The 20,188-nt window shown below is 31.2% G+C and overlaps 1 protein-coding gene across 1 annotated transcript; it reads left to right on the forward strand.

Moving 5' to 3' along the window:
• The first annotated feature begins 4,012 nt into the window (after window positions 1–4,012).
• LOC105115805 (trihelix transcription factor GTL1-like) lies at window positions 4,013–6,116 on the forward strand. The gene is made up of 2 exons (XM_011012830.1): window positions 4,013–4,435; window positions 4,538–6,116. Exons 1-2 carry the CDS (start codon window positions 4,245–4,247, stop codon window positions 5,862–5,864), a joined length of 1,518 nt encoding a protein of 505 aa, XP_011011132.1. The 5' UTR covers window positions 4,013–4,244; the 3' UTR covers window positions 5,865–6,116.
• Window positions 6,117–20,188: the final 14,072 nt, after the last annotated feature.

Raw genomic sequence — 20,188 nt, forward strand, 5'->3', positions numbered from 1 at the left:
TTTTTTTTTTTAATAAAAGAAATGAATTTTATAACCTTGAGCCATGTATATTGATCATTAAACCACTTTTACATGTGCCATATTAAATCACAATATTCTATCTTGTGCATCTTCACAAAATATATACATCAGTTGTTTTAATTTTTATTTTATATTTTATTTTCAATATGAAGCTTCCATGAAACATTAATGTATATTACACAAGCCGAAAAATTTCTAAAGAAAAAAAGGGGGCAATATAATAGAAGAATAGCTTGCATCAAAAAAGAAGGCATTTACTAATTGAATGGAAAACACACAACAACTAGCTTAACTACGCTATAGTTTAGACTTAATAAGATATTCTTGTGTTAATAAATTCATAGTCATCATCTAAATGCTTTTCTTGTTAGCTTCATGCTTCAACTCATCTCTTTTAAGAACTGATCTCTTTGCAGTTGTTGAATTTTATAAAATTTAAACCTGCTATTTAACTTTCTCACCACTTGTAATTGTTCATGTTTCAAATTCTTGTAACTTTCTTGACTTATTAACCTTGATAATATGTATGTTCATGGCAATTTTTTGCATTGTAACGGACAAATATCATTATTATATTAAACAAGAAATTTCTCTGCGTGTTCACATTACTAATTCCAAATGCTATTGTGTAGCATCCATGGTATTATCTTCAAAACTCAAGGCTTCAACATCTCCCTCCATCTATACGAGGGGTTTGTCTTTTCCAAGACATGCAAGCATCAATTTTAAAAAAAGAAAGAAAACCATCAGTCATAAAAAAATCAACACTAATAAATTGTAATTAAATCATCTATAGATTTCACTAAGTACTAAAAAAAAGTGCCTAAGAAACCCAAGCATTAGGGGACATATCCGAATTAAAAAAAGATATTTGACAAAGTCAAGGAAAAATAAGGATGACTGATTAGTACTTAAAAGTGCATCACAAAGTCAAGAAAAAATAAGGATGACCCTATAAGAAAACCAAAAAAGACAAGTAAAAGAAACACAATAAAAAGAAAAAAGAAAAGTAAAAGAAACACAATAAAAAATAGAAAAACAAGCAAATGATAGTCATTTATAAGATATTTGAAATCCTTTAACACTCATGTATGAAAGTATAGTTATAGTTAACTCATGTATGAAAATATAGTTATAGATATTTTTTAAAATATTTTTCACTCAGAAATATATCAAAATAATATATTTTTTAATTTTTTAAAATTATTTTTGATATTAGCACATCAAAATAATTTAAAAACATAAAAAAAAATTTGAAGCAAAGAAAAAAATTCATTTTTTTCCAACATGCTTTTGAAATGCAAAAATAAATAGAGCCTCTATAATCCCATCAACTTTTTTTTTTATACCTTTCATTTATTATTTGTTTTTTATAACAATTTGCTACTATCACATTATTGAAGAAAATTATTTAATAAAAATAAAGTACAAATATATTATGTATTGTTTTTATAAATGAATTTAATAAAAACAGAGAAAAAAATCTTTACTACTTGTTGTGATTTTATTCACTTGTAAATATTATCACATTAACAAATATTCTAAAATACTTTGGGAAAGTACTATAGCTTTTTCCACGTGTTTTTTTCTATTTTATTTTTTGCTGTTTTGTAATTTATATTTTTTGTTTTTCCCCTCATTTTTTTATTTTTTCCCCCATATTTTTTTGGGTTTTACATTTTTTTTCTTTTTTCTTTTCCCAAGATTGTCTTCTTTATTTATTTATTTATTTATATTTTTTTTCAAATATATCTTAAATGATTTCTTTTTAATATGAGCCTAATTAATAATTTAGTACTGTAATTTTTTTCTTTAAAATATTATGGATTACAACAATATTTCCCTACATGATTTTTGTATGAATTTTTTTCAGAATGGTTTTTGTCGATTTTTTTTTATATTGTACTGATTGAAAATTTTGCTTTGTAGATTTTTTTTAAAACACTTGAATTGTTACAATATTTCTTCATATGTTTTTTTTTAAATATGTTTATAAATTTTATTTTTAATATTGAGTTGATTGAGAATTTAGCTTTAAACTTTTCCCATATGTTTTTTTTCCGATTTTTTTGCTTTTTTTCAGAATTTGTTTTGTTGATTTTATTTTTTTAACATGAAGCTGGTTGAAAATTTGTCTTTATATTTTTTTTTAAAATACTGTTGATTGCTATAATGTTTCTCCATATATTTTTTTTTATATAATTTTTTTCTAAAATTATTTTTTTAATTTTATTTTTATCATATTGAGTTGATTGAGAATTTAATTTCGTAGTTTATTTTTCTTTAAAACACTATGGATTGCTACATTTTTTTTCTATATGATTTTTTTTTAAAATTATCTTTATTGTTATTTTTCTATATGATTTTTTTTTAAATTATCTTTATTAATTTTATTATTTTTAATTCTAAGCTAGTTGAGAATTACAACTGTATATTTTCTTATGAAACACTATAGATTGCTATAGTGTTTTCTAGTATAGTTGTTTTTTCTTTTCAATTTTTTTATGATTGTTTCCAAAAAAAAATTTGTTAATTTTTTTTAATATTAAGCTGGTTAAAAATTTAAATTTATAATTTTTTCCTTAAAAATATTATAGATTGCAATAGTTTTCTATATATATATATATATATATATATATATATATTATAAATATACAACAATGTACAAACATGTCCCAAGTCCATGAAATCTCACGAGCATGAAATCTAATTATATAATAGAATCCAACTTAACTTCCATGATTTTCATAGATAACAAAGATAAAAATTGATAATGCATCATCCTTTACAGATGACATATTGTTTATATATATTTTTTAAATATAGTTGGGTTTATACATCAACCAAGTGCATTAAACATTTCCAAGTGCATCTAAGCTAGGCTCTAAGTCCATCAACTATATTTTTCCTTTCATTTATTAGTTCTGAATTTTTTAAAACAATTTCCTGCTATCACATTAATGAATCAACATTGAAGAAAATTATTTAATAAAAATAAAGTATAAATATATTAAGTATTTTTTTATAAATACATTTAATGAAAAAAATAGGAGAAGTAAAAAAAATTAAACAAGTAAAAACATATGAAATATTTATAGTACAGTGACAATTAAAAAATAAAAATATTCAAATTCACACACACACACATATATATGTATATATATGTATTTATGTATATGTATAATTATACATATAGCCAAAATGGAGAAAAACATTAGTGTTCTATGTACATAATCAATCTTGTTCCATCATCTTATTTCTTATTAAGAAAAATCATATTTATTATTCTAAAATTTAGTCATTTTTATACTTACTTTCTATATTTTAAAAAATTACAGTTTAAATTTTTAATAAATATAAAATAAACTAAACTATAAAATGATATATGATGTGAACTATTATGTGCACTAAACTATAATTTTCAAAAACACAAAACTACTAAATTATAAGATGTTAGAGTAATTTTGCCATCTTATTATTTATTTTATCAATTGGTGATGTTTGATATTATAATTTAACTGTATTTTTTAGAATTTTTAGTTTAAATTAATTTTTTTATATTAATTTAATATGTTAATATTAAAAATAATTTGTTTAAAATAAAAAAATATTATTTAATATATTTTAAACTAAAAAATAGTTTAAAAACTCTCAAGACACTCGGAAGCTGAATATCCCTCACCCAATCAATACCGTAAAACAAACGTAGCATATGAAAATAACGACGCACCTGAAAGTGTTAGAGAGTTGTATTAAAGAAATAAAAAATAAAGTTTTAAATGAAGCGAGTTTACATGTCCCATTTTTAAATTTCAAATCCGTGAAAGGATCAAAGCACTTAAATCATTCTCTCTTCTAGCCATATTAGGGGTTAGCCTAATATGCAGCCTAGTAATGGCGGACTGTCATATATCCATCATCATCATCATGATCATCATCAACAACGACAAGAAATGCAACAACGCTTGAGAAGATGATTGTTGCTCAACGACAAGAAAGGCAACAACGCTTGAGAAGATGATTGTTGCTGCTCACCATCAGTTTTACAAAATCTACAAAATCTAAACCATCGTTGCCTATACCACTTGCAACAAGAACAACATAAACGGCCTCATCAAGCTTTTTTGCAGCAGCATCACCAGTTGTTCTATCCATTTCAGCAGCAGCAGCAGCAACAACAGAGCCAGGGTCAAGGCATCCCTCAAAACCCTTCACTATTCACCATGAGTTTTAAGTTGGGGCGCAATGAAGGAAGTGGCAACAAAAAGGCTAGTGTTTTAAATAATCAAGATGAAGCTGCTGCTACTCCTACATTACTTGATGGAAATGGGCATGTTAATCCGCCACATGCCATTTTAATGCCTCGTTCTTGGCATCCCCTGGAAGATTATACCACTATCAAAGAACCGTTTTGGTAGTTTATTGCTAAACATTTAATAATCTCATGACTTTTGTTTGTTTTTCTATTTGTTAAACTGGGTACCGTGTCATCTATGTGTTTGTGTAAATGTTACAGGAAACAACTCGAGAAGAAGCGGTGGGGAAGTGAGGAGGAAGAAATTAGTGGAAACAGAACTAGGTATTTTAGGCCTTTAGAGATAGAACACGTAGTTGATGAAAGTAGGGAGAGATGCAGGAATTTGGACATCAAATTTCCCATCTTTAATGAACTTGAACCTATATATAGTCTTGCAAAGATTGCTGAAGCTAATCAAACAGGCTCTGGCTCTGTTCTCACAGGCGACCATTCACCAACGAATGCGGGTCATTCAGTGCCATCCAGTGCTGCCAATAATGTAACTGGTGTTGATCATGGGTCAGAGAATTCAATTGGAGAGGAAGCTTCATTAAGAAAGAGCCAGAAGAGGAAGAGAAAGAGGAAATTGAAGGAGAAATTAAGTTATATGGCTGGGTTCTTTGAGAACCCGGTGAAGAAAGTGATGGATCACCAAGAAATGTTGCATAGGAAGTTCTTGGAAGTGATTGAAAGAATGGATAGAGAGAGAACAGATAGAGAAGAAACCTGGAGACACCAAGAAGCTGAAAAGCACAACAGAGAAGCCATTTCTAGAGCACATGAATGGGCTTCAACTTCAAGTAGAGAGGCTCAAATTGTTTCTTACATAGAGAGAATCACGGGCCAAAGTATCAATCTTCCTATTAGAATGGCTCCACCATTGCCGCCACCAGACATTTCAAATGAGCCCATCAAAGAAATTACATCTACAAAATCTGACAGCCATAGCAGATGGCCTAAAGATGAAGTTGAGGCATTGATCAAAGTTAGAAGTAGAATAGAGATTAAATTTCAAGAACCTGGCGTTAAGGGTCCTCTTTGGGAAGAGGTAAGTTCTTTAATGAGTTCAATGGGCTATCAAAGGAGTGCCAAGAGGTGTAAAGAGAAGTGGGAGAATATCAACAAATATTTTAGAAAAGCCAAAGAAAGTCCAGAGAGGAGGTCTCAGCGATTCAAAACCTGCTCTTATTTTAATCAACTGGATCAACTATACTCGAGAAGTCTCATTAACTATCCTTCGAACACTACTTATATGCCATCACGTGGCGTTGGGTTTGACATCGAAAAGCAAGGGCATTCAGAGGTTTTAGAAGCCTTTGCTGTTGGGAAAGACCACCTTGCAACTATAACGAATCCCCCCGGTGAGAACATAAAAGGTGCTGAAATGGGCTCTTCGAGATTTGAGTTTGATGGTATCGCTGACAAAAACGAAGAACTTGAAGAGGGAAGCAGTGAGCAGGATAAAGAAGTTTACAAAGATGATAAGCAGGAGAGTGGCGAACAAGGAAAAGATGACGGTAGTGATGACGAAGAAAATGAAAATTGAGGCTATAGCTTAGATGAAATTTGAGGCAAATAGTTTGTAGCTTCTTTCTGCCAGTATCTATTCGATTTAGAATTTTAAGTTTTGCTGGAACCAACGGTAGTGGTTACAGAATTATTTTGCTAAGCGACCAAGCCAGATGTTAAGAGTTGGCTGTTACAGAGGAGGATGGATTTTGAACATTCACTTTGATGTTGAAGCATGAATTTCATCTAACTAACTGGTTTTGAAATAAATCTAATTGGTTTCTTAGCATAAGTTTTAGTTATTAACATCTCCAAGTATGTTAGCCAAATTTGAACGAAAATCATATGTTTGTTTCCTCGGTAGTTATTGATATGAACCTTCATATTCAGGTGTGCTTAGTTTGAGGCTGCCTCTATCTAAATTTCCGAAAGCTAATGTGATGTAAGACCATCCCTCCCCTTGAACGTTTTCCCTTCGTTTTGGATACTCCGGTTTGATTATTACCTGCCAAGGATGCAACATTTAGGAAATGATTATTCCTGAATTTCACCTCAGTTTAACCTTCGCCGTCCTAATCTGCTCGTTGCAAGTTCAGATTTTAAGATCATTTTCAATTTTATTATATTTTTAGTAAAGAAGGAGCAAGTTCATATTGCTAAATAACAAAGCAATATTTTAATATGCAATAGATCCTTCGAAGCTATTAGAAATGTGAATCGACTTGTTCGAGTCACAACGGAAGCCCGGAATCCATTGAAGTAATCAAATCAATGAAAAAGAAGAAGAAAAAAGAATAGTCAGGGTAGACGTTCAGTGCAGGCGTGCTCCACCCTTGGCCCTTGGAATTGTAGCAGCCCTAGTAAACCATGATTCACGTCATGTAACAGAAGTAGTTAAATTGAGTCACGCTATTAATGGCCCAAACGTAATACTGCTCAACCCAAAAAAGAACAATACTTCAAAGTTTCAAGTTTCAACCCCCTTTTTTTTTTTCCCCTGAAAACAGAGAAGGCATTATAAGAGAAAAGGAATCCCAGTTCCCAACATCGGGCTCCGTGGTTTTTCAAAATTTGGTGTTTCTTATTAAATAGCCGGGTCAGAGGGTTATGGGTTTTATAAATTAACATGCATGGATGATATTATTTTATTTTATTAATTTTATTATTTGATATTAGTTTTTTTAAAAATAGACTTTATAATTTATTTTTATTTTTTTATTAGGTTATCCTGATTTTATTACTTTACTCGTAGGTTTAACGAGTTAATTTTGGTGAACTAGTGCTATTTTTTTTTTGTTTTAATCACTATTTTTTTTATTCTTTTTTATAATTCAATTTTTTGATTTTTTTAATTTTAACATTTAATATTTGATATATTCAAAATTAGGGTTTGTGGTTTTTTCATACATAGTGCTTCTAATCAAATAATATGGATCACGAATTTTACAAGTTAATACAAATTGACATCAATTTTTTTATGAATTTTTTTCAATCTCATTATTTGATATTAATTTTTTTTAAAAAAATTGGGTTTCATGATTTTTTAATTTTTCTTTTTATTGGGTTATCTCAATTTCATTACTTGACCTGTGTGTTTGGCGGGTTGACCTATATGGGCTCGGGTCTTTGTCTAACTTAAAATTGCTATTTTTTAATGTTTTTGTATGATTTATTTATTTATATTCAATTTCATCCTTTAATTTTTGATTAGTTAAAAAGTGAGCTTTGTGTTTTTGTCAAATTTGGTGATTTTAGTCAAATAACTTTAGTAACAGGTTTTGTAACTTAACATGGGTTGATATTTTTTTTTTACTTATTAATTTTTAATTTCATATTTGACATTGATTTTTTTCTCTTCTTTAAAATGCGTTTGTGTCGACTTAACATCAATTTTTTTTCCCTCTATTTTTTTTTATTGATTTATGGTAGAGCACAGACCAATTATCTAGTCATAGATATTAACAAAAACTAATTGAGATGGTATTGTTCATTGGAACAATACTTTTTTTTTAAAAAAAAAAAATAAATTTAGTTTTTTGTTTAATTTCATCATTAAACATTAAATTTATTAAGGATTAAGTTTCATAATTTATTTTAATTTGTTTTATATAAAGTTATTTTAATTTCATGATCCAATTAAAAATTTTGACTAGTTAACCTAGGTTGCTTCAAGTCTTTTTTCTTTTTATTTTTTAATTTTATCCTTCAATATTTGATTGATTTATAATTGAGTTTCATAATTTATTATGATTTGCTTTCTGGATTGTCCTAATCTTGTGATCCAGGTTTTACAAGTTAACACAAGTTGACTTGAGTTTTTTGTTGTATTTTTTTAATCATCTTTTTAATTTTATTCTTTAATATTAGATTCATTGATAATTGAGTTTTAATATATTTTTTTATTTGCTTTACCTAAGGTTATTATGGTTTTATTATAATGGCTATATTTTATATGTTAAACTAAGTTGATTCAGGTTAATTTAATATGTTATTTCAATGTATATTTTTTTTAAAAAAATATTATTCTGAATTTTTTTTATTAAAATATGTTTCTTTTTTCCTGTTGTCTAGGACTATAGGTTTTCTTTGGGCTTCTCAAATTGACCCAGTTACATCAAGTGAATCCATACACGATTTGAAAACACATTAAATATATATATATATAAAGATTTTCAAAAGGTTGGACCTGACTTGCAGCATAAAACAAGCAAATAATTTAATATCTAAAATTATTGAGATGACTCACATTGAAATACATTATTAATTTATCTACAATTAAAGACAAAAAGATGGATTTGTGTCTTCACCATTACAAATACTAGTGATTTGCTTCATTACGATTTGAATCGAAAGATCATTAGACATTTTTATTGGGATAATACATTTTCCTTTCTAAACAATCTTTATTTTTTTTTTTCTATTATGAATCTTTTGCATTGGTAACTGTTTATTATGTGGCATGATAGGGGGTATATATGGATAAAATACACTACATCATAGTTTATCACCTTTCTACCTTAGCTATAAACTACGTCATTGACTCGTGCGGGTCATGTTAAATTTTTTTTTAACATACTCTTTTTAGATATTATTGATATTTTTTTAGTTGAAAAATAATTTAAACCATGTAAGGGTTGATTCAATATGACTTAATTGATTTTGTGAGTTAAAAAAAAATCTAAATGACTCTTAAAAAACATAATTTGACAAAAAAATTCAAGATGATATCTTTTTTAGTATTAAGATAATAATATATTGAATTAATTTGGATTAACATGAGTTAACATGTTAAATTCATGACCTACATTATGTGACTATAATAACCTCATATAAAACAAATAAAAACAAATTATAAAGTCTAATTTCTAATTAACCCAATATTAAAGTATATAAATGAAAAAAAATCAATTAAAATAAAGACTTAAAAAATGACCCTAGTTAACTTGTTAAACCCGTGACTTGGAATATAAGACCAATACAACCTCACAGAAAGAAAATCAAAAGAAATTACACAATTTAATTCCCAATTAGTTTAATGTTGAAGAATGAGACTATAAAAAAATCAATTAAAAATTTATAAAAAACAACCTAAGTTAATCCGCCAAAATCATGACATGAGTTATGAAATTGAGATAATCTTATAGAAAAAATAAAAAAATAACTTAATTTAACTTGAATTAACTTGTAAAATCCGTGACTAAGTTTATAAAACTATTTTAATTTTATAAAAAAATTAAAATAAATTATAAAACTTAATTTTCAATTCTTATCAATTTAAAATTAAAAAATAAAATAACAATTTGTACACCAATAAACCAATTTCACTGTTCAGAGTCTCAATGTAGAACTTATCAATTTAAAATTGAAAAATAAAATAACACTTTGTACACCAATAAACTAATTTCACTGTTCAGAGTCTCAATGTAGAAATGTCACTTTGTAATTTTTGAGAAGTTTAATGCTATTTACGTGAAAAGAGCTCCTTGTGGTTCTAGGAGAGGCTTGGGTTTCGTGGGATTCTTGATTATCATTGTTGGGATTTGTCCAGGGTAGGTGTGCTCTTCACGATTGCATTGATTTTATATGGCGGTTGTGAAACATGGCTTGACTTGGATGGAGTATTTCTTTGACTTTTTGCACCATGATTTCCCTTTGCGCTCAGCTGTTTCTCTTAGGAATGGCCATCTGCAGCTCTATTCCTGCATTATACGTTTTAAATATTGCACACATTATTTATCATTTTTTCTATGAGCTTCTTCATTTATATGATTGTGCGTTTAATGTGAAGATTATCTTCAATAGTCAAGAAGGGTCTTCTAGTAGATGTTGATTTTATTACAGTACTGTGCTTGGTTCGTGTGTGTGTGTGTATATATTAGCATTTAAGGCAGCTCTCATGAGCACTTTTTTCTTCTCTTTTTTTCTTTTATTTTTTCAAATGTTTTATTCCACCTTTTTGTAGGTACCTCAACCTTTTTTTTCCCCTTTAATTGCTGTTTTAGAGGTCTTCTGTTTAATAATATTGTTACAATGGGTGACCTGCACAATCTATTTCGAATATTTTCACTCAACCACTTCTTCTTGAAACAGCTTACACTCCTCCTTATGCTCTCCCATCCTTTTCTTTCTATGGTTTTTTTTTTCCAATTCAGTCGCTCCACCTCAGGATTCTTTCTCCCAATCTTCGGCACATATGTTTACGCCACGAATTCATTAGTTCCACTTTAAGGTTTCTTCTCCCAATCTCAGGCACATAATGTTTATGTCTCTAGCAATCAAACAACAAGGGTTGTTCAAAATTTAAACTTTGATTCTATTTCCCCCTCTACATCTTCTAAGGTTGTATCCAAGTCTAGAGATACCTCTGAAAATTTAGATGTAGAAAGGTGTTTCTTACGCGCACCTATTGGTTCTCTGAATACACATACTTCGCATAACGAAGCATCAACTACTTTCTTGCAATCAGATCCAATACATGAAAGAGCGTCGCAGATTTGTTCCACCTTTTCTCCTATATTTCATACATATGAGGTTGCCTCTACTTCAAATACTCCAAATACTCCAAATATTTGCCAAAGCTTCCGGCCTCGAGTTGAACTCTATGATGAGTCACCTACATCTGAAATCGTGAATGATTTGCTAAGACCTTTCACTGAGGAGCATATGTTTGGTCAAGTTTTGTACCAAAGAAATCATCGAAGTAAGGATTTCATATATATTTAGCATCTTTTTTTTATTGTCTTTTTTGTTTTTCATCATAATTCTCTCTCTCTCTATCTCAGTTAAGAATAATTCGGAGGTTTAATCTAACGGTTAGCCAACCCTTTCTATATACATGTATAGAAAAATATATAATAACAATAATATAGGTTACCACACAAGAATATGTCTATAATATTTCCTATACAGTACATTAATATGCCCCCTCAAGTTGAGGATGAAAGATTAACTTGAAGCTTGAATCGGAAAGCAGTAAACGGAGCAGTAGGAAGCGGCTTAGTAAAAATATTGGCAAGTTGATCATGAGAGGGGATACAACAAATCTAAATCTCTTTCTTTGCAACCTTGTCTCGTACAAAATGATAGTCAGCCTTAATATGTTTAGTGTGAGCATGAAAAATAAGATTTGCAGATAAGTAAGTAGCACCTAGATTATCATACCAAAAAGTAGGAGCAGGGATAGAGGGAATCTGCAAATCTCGCAATAGATACTGAAGTCAGATAACCTCAACACTGCCATTGGCCAAGGCTTTATACTCAGCCTTGGTGGAGGTTCGTTGCTTGCTAGATTTCCAAGAGATATGATTCTAACCAAAGAAGATGAGATAACTACCTGTGGACTTGTAATCATCATTACTACCTGCCCAATCTACATCTGTAAAACCATGGAGAGTAAAGGAGAAACTACGAGTGATATGTAAATCATGGGTGGCTGTACCATATAGATAACGTAGAATGCATTTAACAGCACCCTAATGAGAATCTGTATGAGCATACATAAACCAACAGACTCTATAAATAGCAAAATAGATGTCGAGTCTTGTAAAGGTGAGATATTGGAGGGCACCCATAATTTGACAAAACAGTGTAGGGTTAGAAAATAGAGGATTCGATAGTATGGTGACTTTAGAGAAAGAGATAGGAGTATCAACCGGTTTACAAGAAGTCATACTTGCTCGAGTGAGAATGTTAAGAATATATTTATGCTGGAGTAACATCAGACTCATAACAGTGGATTGAACCTCAATTCTCAAAAAATAGTGAACGACACCCAAGTCACGAAGCTTGAACTCTGAACTCAATAACTGGATTAGGCGATGAAGTATAACAGATTTGTTACCCGTAAGCAGAATGTCATCAACATAAACCAAAAGATAGAAAATATCAGCACCAATAGATAAGATAAATAAGTAGGTGTCAACCTTGGAAGTAGTAAAACCAATAGACATTATAAAATCACTCAGACAAATGTACCGCGCCCGTGGAGCCTATTTTAAGCCATATAAAAACTTATACAACCGGTACACATGAGAGGGAAGGGCAGAGTCAACAAAACCTGGAGGTTGTTTCATGTAGACCCCCTCGGCAAGAACATCATTAAGGAAGGCATTATGAATATCAAGTTGATGAATTTTTCAATTACACGAGACTATAATAGAAAACACCAATCTGATTGTTGCATGCTTAACAACTGGATTGAAGGTTTTTGAATAATCATTGCCTTCCTGTTGAGTAAAACCTCGAGCCATTGAGGTTTTAGAATAATCAATGCCTTCCTGTTTCATGTAGACCTCTTCGGTAAGAACACCATTGAGGAAGGCATTATGAATATCAAGTTGATGAATTTTCAAATAACGCAAGATTGCAATGGAAAACACTAATCTGACTGTCGCATGCTTAACAACTGGACCGAAGGTGTCTGAATAATCAATGCCTTCCTGTTGAGTAAAACCCCGAGCCATTGAGGTTTTAGAATAATCAATACCTTCCTGTTTCATGTAGACCTCTTCAAAAAGAATACATTGAGGAAGACATTATGAATATCAAGTTGAATTTTCCAATTATGCGAGACTGTAATGGAAAACACTAATCTGACTATCGCATGTTTAATAACTAGACTGAATGTTTCAGGATAATCAATGTCTTATATCGTTCAACACTGCCATCCATACGGAGTTTGATCTTGTACACCCACTAGCAACCAATAACATTCATCGAAGGGTGAAAAGGAACCAAAGACCAGGTGTGATAAGATTGTAATGCTTGAAATTCATCATGCATGGCATAATGCCATGCCTCATAGCTGTCAGCATCAGAGAAGGTTAGGGGCTCATAAGCTGGAGAAGATAGTACCCGGAAGTTGGGTGCAGCAGAGGCTGTGGCAGACGCAGCTAAAAGAGTAGTTTCGACAATCGCAGATGAAGAACCATCTGATACTGACAAACAAGAGATTGAGGGGCAGAAGGACCTGAACGAGGGAGTTGGTGAAGAGGATAAGAGGAGAGATCAACACAAAGTTATAGACTTGGAGGAGAAGCAGAGGAAGAACCCTAGCTCACAACAACAGAGCTATGAGAGCTTGCGACAGAATCAAATAGGTGATTAGTACTTAAAAGTGCATTTTTATCAAGGTTTTATATCATCATTTTGCACTTGAAGTACTAATAACTCCTTAACTAAAGTGACACGACTAAATGATTAGTAGTTAAAAGTGTATTTTTATCAAGGTTTTATATCATCATTTTGCACTTGAAGTACTAATAACTCCTTAACTAAAGTGACACGACTAAATGATTAGTACTTAAAAGTGTATTTTTATCAAGGTTTTATATCATCATTTTGCACTTGAAGTATCAATAACTCCTTAACTAAAGCATGTTTTATAATAATATATCTAATAATATAAGATACCTTTAATTTAAGGTAAATGTTCATTTTAAATTGAGGCCTATCACATAAATAAAAGGATTGAATGATGAGTTGAAATATTAAAATTGAAAGGACAAAGAGAGGGTGAAACCTGGAAAAGAGATGTTGGTTTAGTTTAAACTGGAACACTAATCGGTAATTGGATCATATCCAAGAGAAGATAATGATTGTCACCAAGTCAAGAGTTGGTCACTCACTCATCAATTAGTCATCAAATCAATAGTTTCCAATATGGACTTTAATGTTTCAAAACATGTTAGTATCAAACATTAAAGTCCATATTAAGTTTACATTATACTTATTCTTACACCATTAGTGTAACCTTTTCACCTTGACATAACTAATTTAGGTAGACATAATGAAATAAAGCAAAATAGATAAACAAAATAAGAACATAAAAGTTAACTAAGTAAAGGAAAGGAAATGAAAGGCATAAACTTAATATTAATGAAAGCAAAGCATAAATATTACAAAGAATACAAAGAGAGAAAGGAAGAGCATTCTCTTGATCTGGAAACCAAGATGCCTCAATGCATGGCAAATGCCTCCTTTTATAGGCTAAAATTGGGAACTATTGATTTGATGACTAATTGATAAGTGGGTGGCTAACTTTTGACTTGGTGACAATCCTTATCTTCTCTTGTCTGCCTAAAACATCATTGATAATATCAATATTGGAACCATTTGAAAACATGAAACTTATAGGCAATTGTCTAAGCTATCTTGTGTAAAAACTTCAGCTCATTTGGACTTCTAGAACTCCAGATATGGCCAAAATACCGAACAGTGCTCGGGCTGGAAGACAGATTCGGGCTTCTTTGTTGTTGCTACAATTTGGACTTGATAATGGCCTTTTTAGATCTTGGGCTCCATATGAAAGTTGTAGGCCTATGTCTTACCTTTCCATCCATATAAATTGGACCTAAATCTGAGATATATAGCTCTAGATATGACCCAATTACCGAACAGTGTTCCGGTTTGGATTGCACCGACATCTCTTTTCTAAGTTTGGCCATCTCTTTATCCTTGCAATTTAAGTTCTTAAAGTCATCAATCAATCCTTTCATTTATGTGATAGGCCTGCATTAAAAATAGACATTTACCACAAATTAAAGGTATCTTATATTATTAGATACATTATTATAAAACATATTTTAGTTAAGGAGTTATTGATACTTCAAGTGCAAAATGATGATATAAAACCATGATAAAAATGCACTTTTAAGTACTAATCACACCCCCCAACCAGCTTATTACTAGTCCCTAGTAATCAAAGCGTAAAATAGAAAAACTGTGTAACCTTCTAACAAATGATAAGGTTTTTGAATGGACTGAACATTGTGAAGAAGCTTTTGTTAAACTTAAAAACTTGCTTACTTCTGTTCCTGTCATTCAACCTCCTGATTGGTCATTACCTTTTAAAATAATGTGTGATGCTAGTGATTATGCCGTGGGTGCTGTTTTAGGACAAAGAAAAGATAAAAAACCCTATGTGATTTATTATGCAAGTAAAACTTTAAATAGTTCTTAAATAAATTACACTATTACTGAAAAGAAATTACTTGCAGTAGTATTTGCATGTGAAAAATTCAGATCTTATCTTGTTGGCTCACCTGTTATTGTTTTTAGCGATCATGCAGCGTTGAAATATCTTCTTTCCAAGAAGGATTCTAAAACTAGATTGGTGCGGTGGATTTTGTTACTTCAAGAATTCGATATCACAATCAAGGATAAGAAAGGCACCGAAAATGTTGTCGCGGATCATTTGTCAAGATTGACAACTGATTCGAAATCTGACATCACGCCAATCGATGACTACTTTCCTGATGAATCTTTACTTTCTGTCACTACAATGCCTTGGTTTGCTAATATTGTTAATTTTCTTGTTTCAGGACATTTGCCAGCGCATTGGGGCACTCAAGACAAAAGAAAGTTCTTGAACGAAGTGAAGAACTTTTATTGGGATGACCCTTATTTATTCAAATATTGTCCTGATCAAATATTTCGAAGATGCATTCCTGACAATGAGGTAAGTAATGTCATTAAATTTTGTCATTCTGAGGCATGTGGGGGTCATTTTTCGTCAAAAAAGACAGCTGCAAAAATCTTACAATGTGGATTTTATTGGCCCACCATGTTTAAGGACACGCATGCATTCTGCAAGACTTGTGAAAATTGTCAAAAGTTAGGATCTCTTTCAAAACGTCACATGATGCCTTTAAGTACTATTCTTGTCATTGAAATCTTTGACTGTTGGGGTATAGATTTTATGGGTCCATTTCCTCCATCATTTGGTTTTGTGTACATATTAGTCGCAGTAGACTATGTTTCAAAATGGATAGAAGCAATTCCAAGTCGTAACAATGATCATAAAACAGTCATTAAGTTTTTGAAAGAAAACATTTTGAGTCGATTTGGAATCCCTCGGGCCATGATAAGTGATGGTGGAACACATTTCTGTAACAAGCCATTTGAGTCTTTAATGAAGAAATATGGAATCACACACAAAGTTGCCACCCCTTATCACCCCCAGACAAATGGACAAGTAGAACTTGCTAATAGGGAGATCAAACAAATCTTGGAAAAAACAGTGAACCCTAATCGAAAGGACTGGTCTTTAAGACTTAATGATGCACTATGGGCCTATCGAACTGCTTTTAAAACATCATTAGGTATGTCACCTTATAGGTTGGTTTATGGAAAACCTTGTCATTTGCCTGTGGAACTTGAATACAAAGCTTATTGGGCTATTAAAGCTTTCAATTCAAACCTGGATGATGCGAGTCAGCTGCGTAAGTTACAAATAAATGAGCTTGAAGAAATAAGAAATGATGCATATGAGAATTCAAAAATTCATAAAGCAAGAATCAAAGACTTTCATGATAAAAGAATCTTGAGAAAAACATTTGATGTTGGTCAAAAAGTTTTGCTTTATAATTCTCGACTCCATTTATTTCCTGGAAAGCTAAGATCAAGATGGAGCGGTCCATTTGTTGTGAAACATGTATATCCTTATGGGGCCTTTGATATTGAGAATCCAAAGAATGGTAATGTTTTCAAGGTCAATGGACATCGTTTGAAAGCTTACTTTGATAATTTTCCTAGTGAAAATGAATCCATTGGTTTGAATGATCCTGTATATGAAGGTTGATTATTTTGTTTTTCTCATATTTTTTTTGTGTTTCTTTTTGGTGTGACTTTTGTTTTGCTAGTCTTTCTCCAACCCCGGTCAAATGGCGGATAACGGTACTCCGTGACTCTTAAGTCGGTTCTTTCAATTTCCCATGATAATTGATATCTTTGTATATATTTGTTCAATTCCTTGTTCCTTCTCTTTTCTTTACATCTCTTCTGCACTTCTCTTTAAAAACAAAACAAAACAAAAATGGACACCACTCTTGAAAAATTGAAAAAGTATTTTCCTGCTCTGCCTCAGAATGCGATTACAAAAATTTACCGTGCTAGGTGTGAAAGATTGAGGTTGTTAATGAACCATGGAATTCCTGAAGATATTCGCTGGATAATTGAAGCAAAGATCCGATTATCAGGTGAGTCTTCCAACTCTTTTATTTCATACATGCCTGGGACAGGTAAAAGCACTTTTGCAAAGAAACGTCGTGCAAAACGACTAAAAGTCTGTCACCGATGTGCCAGATGGACTTGTAATACAAAATGTCGTTCTTTAGGAATGGTATCTATAAACCGTGAAGATAAAATACAATTCATTAAGGATGGCCTGAGTAAGGAGTCTTTAGATAATCTTCTATTAACTCTTGAGACGCATCCTAGTGGAGATGTGCATCGTGCAATTCATGATTTATGGCCTCATTTTCATAAAGAACATGATCGACTTAGTCTTGGGAATCTGACTAAAAAAGACCCTGTTTGCCAGTTTTTAAGAAAACTGGATGGGAAGCCTATCCCCGACCCATAGAGGGCGTTTAAGCCGTTCTTGGACGTAAAACCAAGGGAAAGCTGTGAGCCACAATCACAACTGCTTGTACATACATTTATATATATATATATATATATAATAATAATAAAATAATAATAATAAATAAATAAATAAATAAGAAAGAGAGAGAGAGAGTAAGACTTCAGCTAGCCTACATATAGGTGGTATGCTTTGTATTTTCAATTTCTCATCTATAAAATCTTCTCTTCATTTCCATCATTTCTACTCAACCCATTCATTCAGCATATATAGAAGTGTGTAGAAATGGCAAGTTCCCCAAGTCATCATATAAGAAATATTTGTGTTTTCGGTGGATCTAGTCCTGGGAAAGAAAAAGAGTTTTTAGAATCAGCAAATCATCTTGGTCAGGTGCTAGCTGAGAGAAAGATTCATTTAGTGTATGGGGGAGGCAGTCTTGGGTTAATGGGAGGTGTGTCAATAGCTGCATTTTTAGGAGGTAGTCAAGTTTTAGGAATCGTCCCTGAAGCTTTGGCACAAGGGGACATCATTGGAAAAACAATTGGAGAGGAACTTCAGGTCTCCACAATGTCAGCTCGAATGAATGCAATGTTTAACCATGCTGATGCCTTCATTGCTTTACCAGGTGGTCTAGGCACATTGGAAGAGATCTTTCATATTTCCTCTTGGGCTCAATTGCACATTCACCATAAACCCATAGGTTTGTTAAATGTTAATGGTTATTATGATAAGTTGTTGTCTTTTCTTGATCATGCTGTGGAACAGGAATTTCTAACATCTTCTGCACGACAAATCATAATCTCTGCTACTACTGCTGAACAATTGATTGACCAACTACAATCTTTCATTCCTGTGATTGATCCTTCCATGAGTCGCATAAATTGGTCATCTAAGGAAAGCCGTAAAAAGCTTAGATTGGATTTGAGCCTTCATTTGTGAATTTTTGTGTCTTTTGGTTTTATTATTATGTTTTGTTATTTCTTATTTTTGTTTCAGTGTGTTTCAGGTTTTGTCAGTGTTCGTTATTTCAGGTGATATCTTTTATACTCTATCTTTCTACCTTAGAACATTGAGGACAATGTCTCGTTTTGGTTGGGGGGAGAGGGTAGTAGTTGATAAAAAAAAAAATTGTTTTTCATTTCATAAAGCATGTGCATAATTGTTGTTACTAGGATGGCAGAGTAAAGGAGTTCTTTTGTTAAAGTGACTCTTGAGACGCATCTTAGTAACCATTCTTAACAAGGTCTATTATAATACTTCCTGAAATATTCAGGTTTACAAACTCTCGTATTGTTACCACTTAATTCTGCTCATATACTTATTTAACATGTATTCTTAAACCTTAATTTACACACACACACTTTAACATATGATTGTGGGTTGCATATTGGATTATTACATTATTTATGTTCTTTTGTTAAAGGTAACAACTAAGGGAAAGGGATTGTATATAATTAAAAAGAAAAAAAAAAAAAAAAAAAAAAAAAAAAAAAAAAAAAAAAAAAAAAAAAAAAAAAAAAAGAAAAAAAAAATGATGATAATAAAAATGTAGATAAGTTTGGTTTCGTAGCCTCCCTAACCTAAGCAATTAAGCCCGAAGGGGTGTTTTAACACCTAATACCCTAAAGTCAACTGACTTGGGAGCTATTGGCCCAACGCTTGTTACATGGGTTGAGGAGAAAAGCTTAAAGGAATCAAACATTGCACTATCTACATATCAGTATCTGCGACCCGAGTTACTAAGCTCGTAGGGGTGTCTTAACACCTAATGCCCTAATACCAACTGGTCTGGGAGTCATTAGCTGAAAGCTCATTACATGGGTTAAAGATGCATGATATTTTTAAATTATATGTATATACATTAAAAAAAAAAGACAAAAATAATAATCCCAACCCAAGGAAGTTAACCTTAAACATTAGAACAAAAATTTTGTTTTCTTCCAAGAAAAGCCCCATAATTATGTGTTGATACATTGAGCACAAAAGAAAGGTTTATTAATATCTTGTTAAGTGGTATTGAGCAGATATATAAATTTAATGAGAGTTTGTTTATCTGGATAGATTAATGGAAGTTAAATGATGAATACCTTGCTTTGTGAAATTTGCAAATTTGTTTTCTATTTTAACGCTTTGATTACTAGGGACTAGTAATAAGCTGGTTGGGGGGTGTGATTAGTACTTAAAAGTGCATTTTTATCATGGTTTTATATCATCATTTTGCACTTGAAGTATCAATAACTCCTTAACTAAAATATGTTTTATAATAATGTATCTAATAATATAAGATACCTATAATTTATGGTAAATGTCTATTTTTAATGCAGGCCTATCACATAAATGAAAGGATTGATTGATGACTTGAAGAACTTAAATTGCAAGGATAAAGAGATGGCCAAACTTAGAAAAGAGATGTCGGTGCAATCCAAACCGGAACATAAAATAAAATAAAAAAAAAACAATTCCAACCCAAGGAAGGCATTTATCCTTAGTAATTTTAT

This window comes from Populus euphratica, unplaced genomic scaffold (assembly GCF_000495115.2).
Source record: "Populus euphratica unplaced genomic scaffold, PopEup_1.0 scaffold768.1, whole genome shotgun sequence".
NCBI classification, from domain to species: domain Eukaryota; kingdom Viridiplantae; phylum Streptophyta; class Magnoliopsida; order Malpighiales; family Salicaceae; genus Populus; species Populus euphratica.

Bases quoted from the DNA above. Each gene is read 5' to 3' on its own strand.
- LOC105115805 (XM_011012830.1), top strand. From the start codon at position 4,245: ATGAGTTTTAAGTTGGGGCGCAATGAAGGAAGTGGCAACAAAAAGGCT. The intron at 4,436-4,537 runs GTAGTTTATTGC...TAAATGTTACAG, and splicing joins ACTATCAAAGAACCGTTTTG to GAAACAACTCGAGAAGAAGC.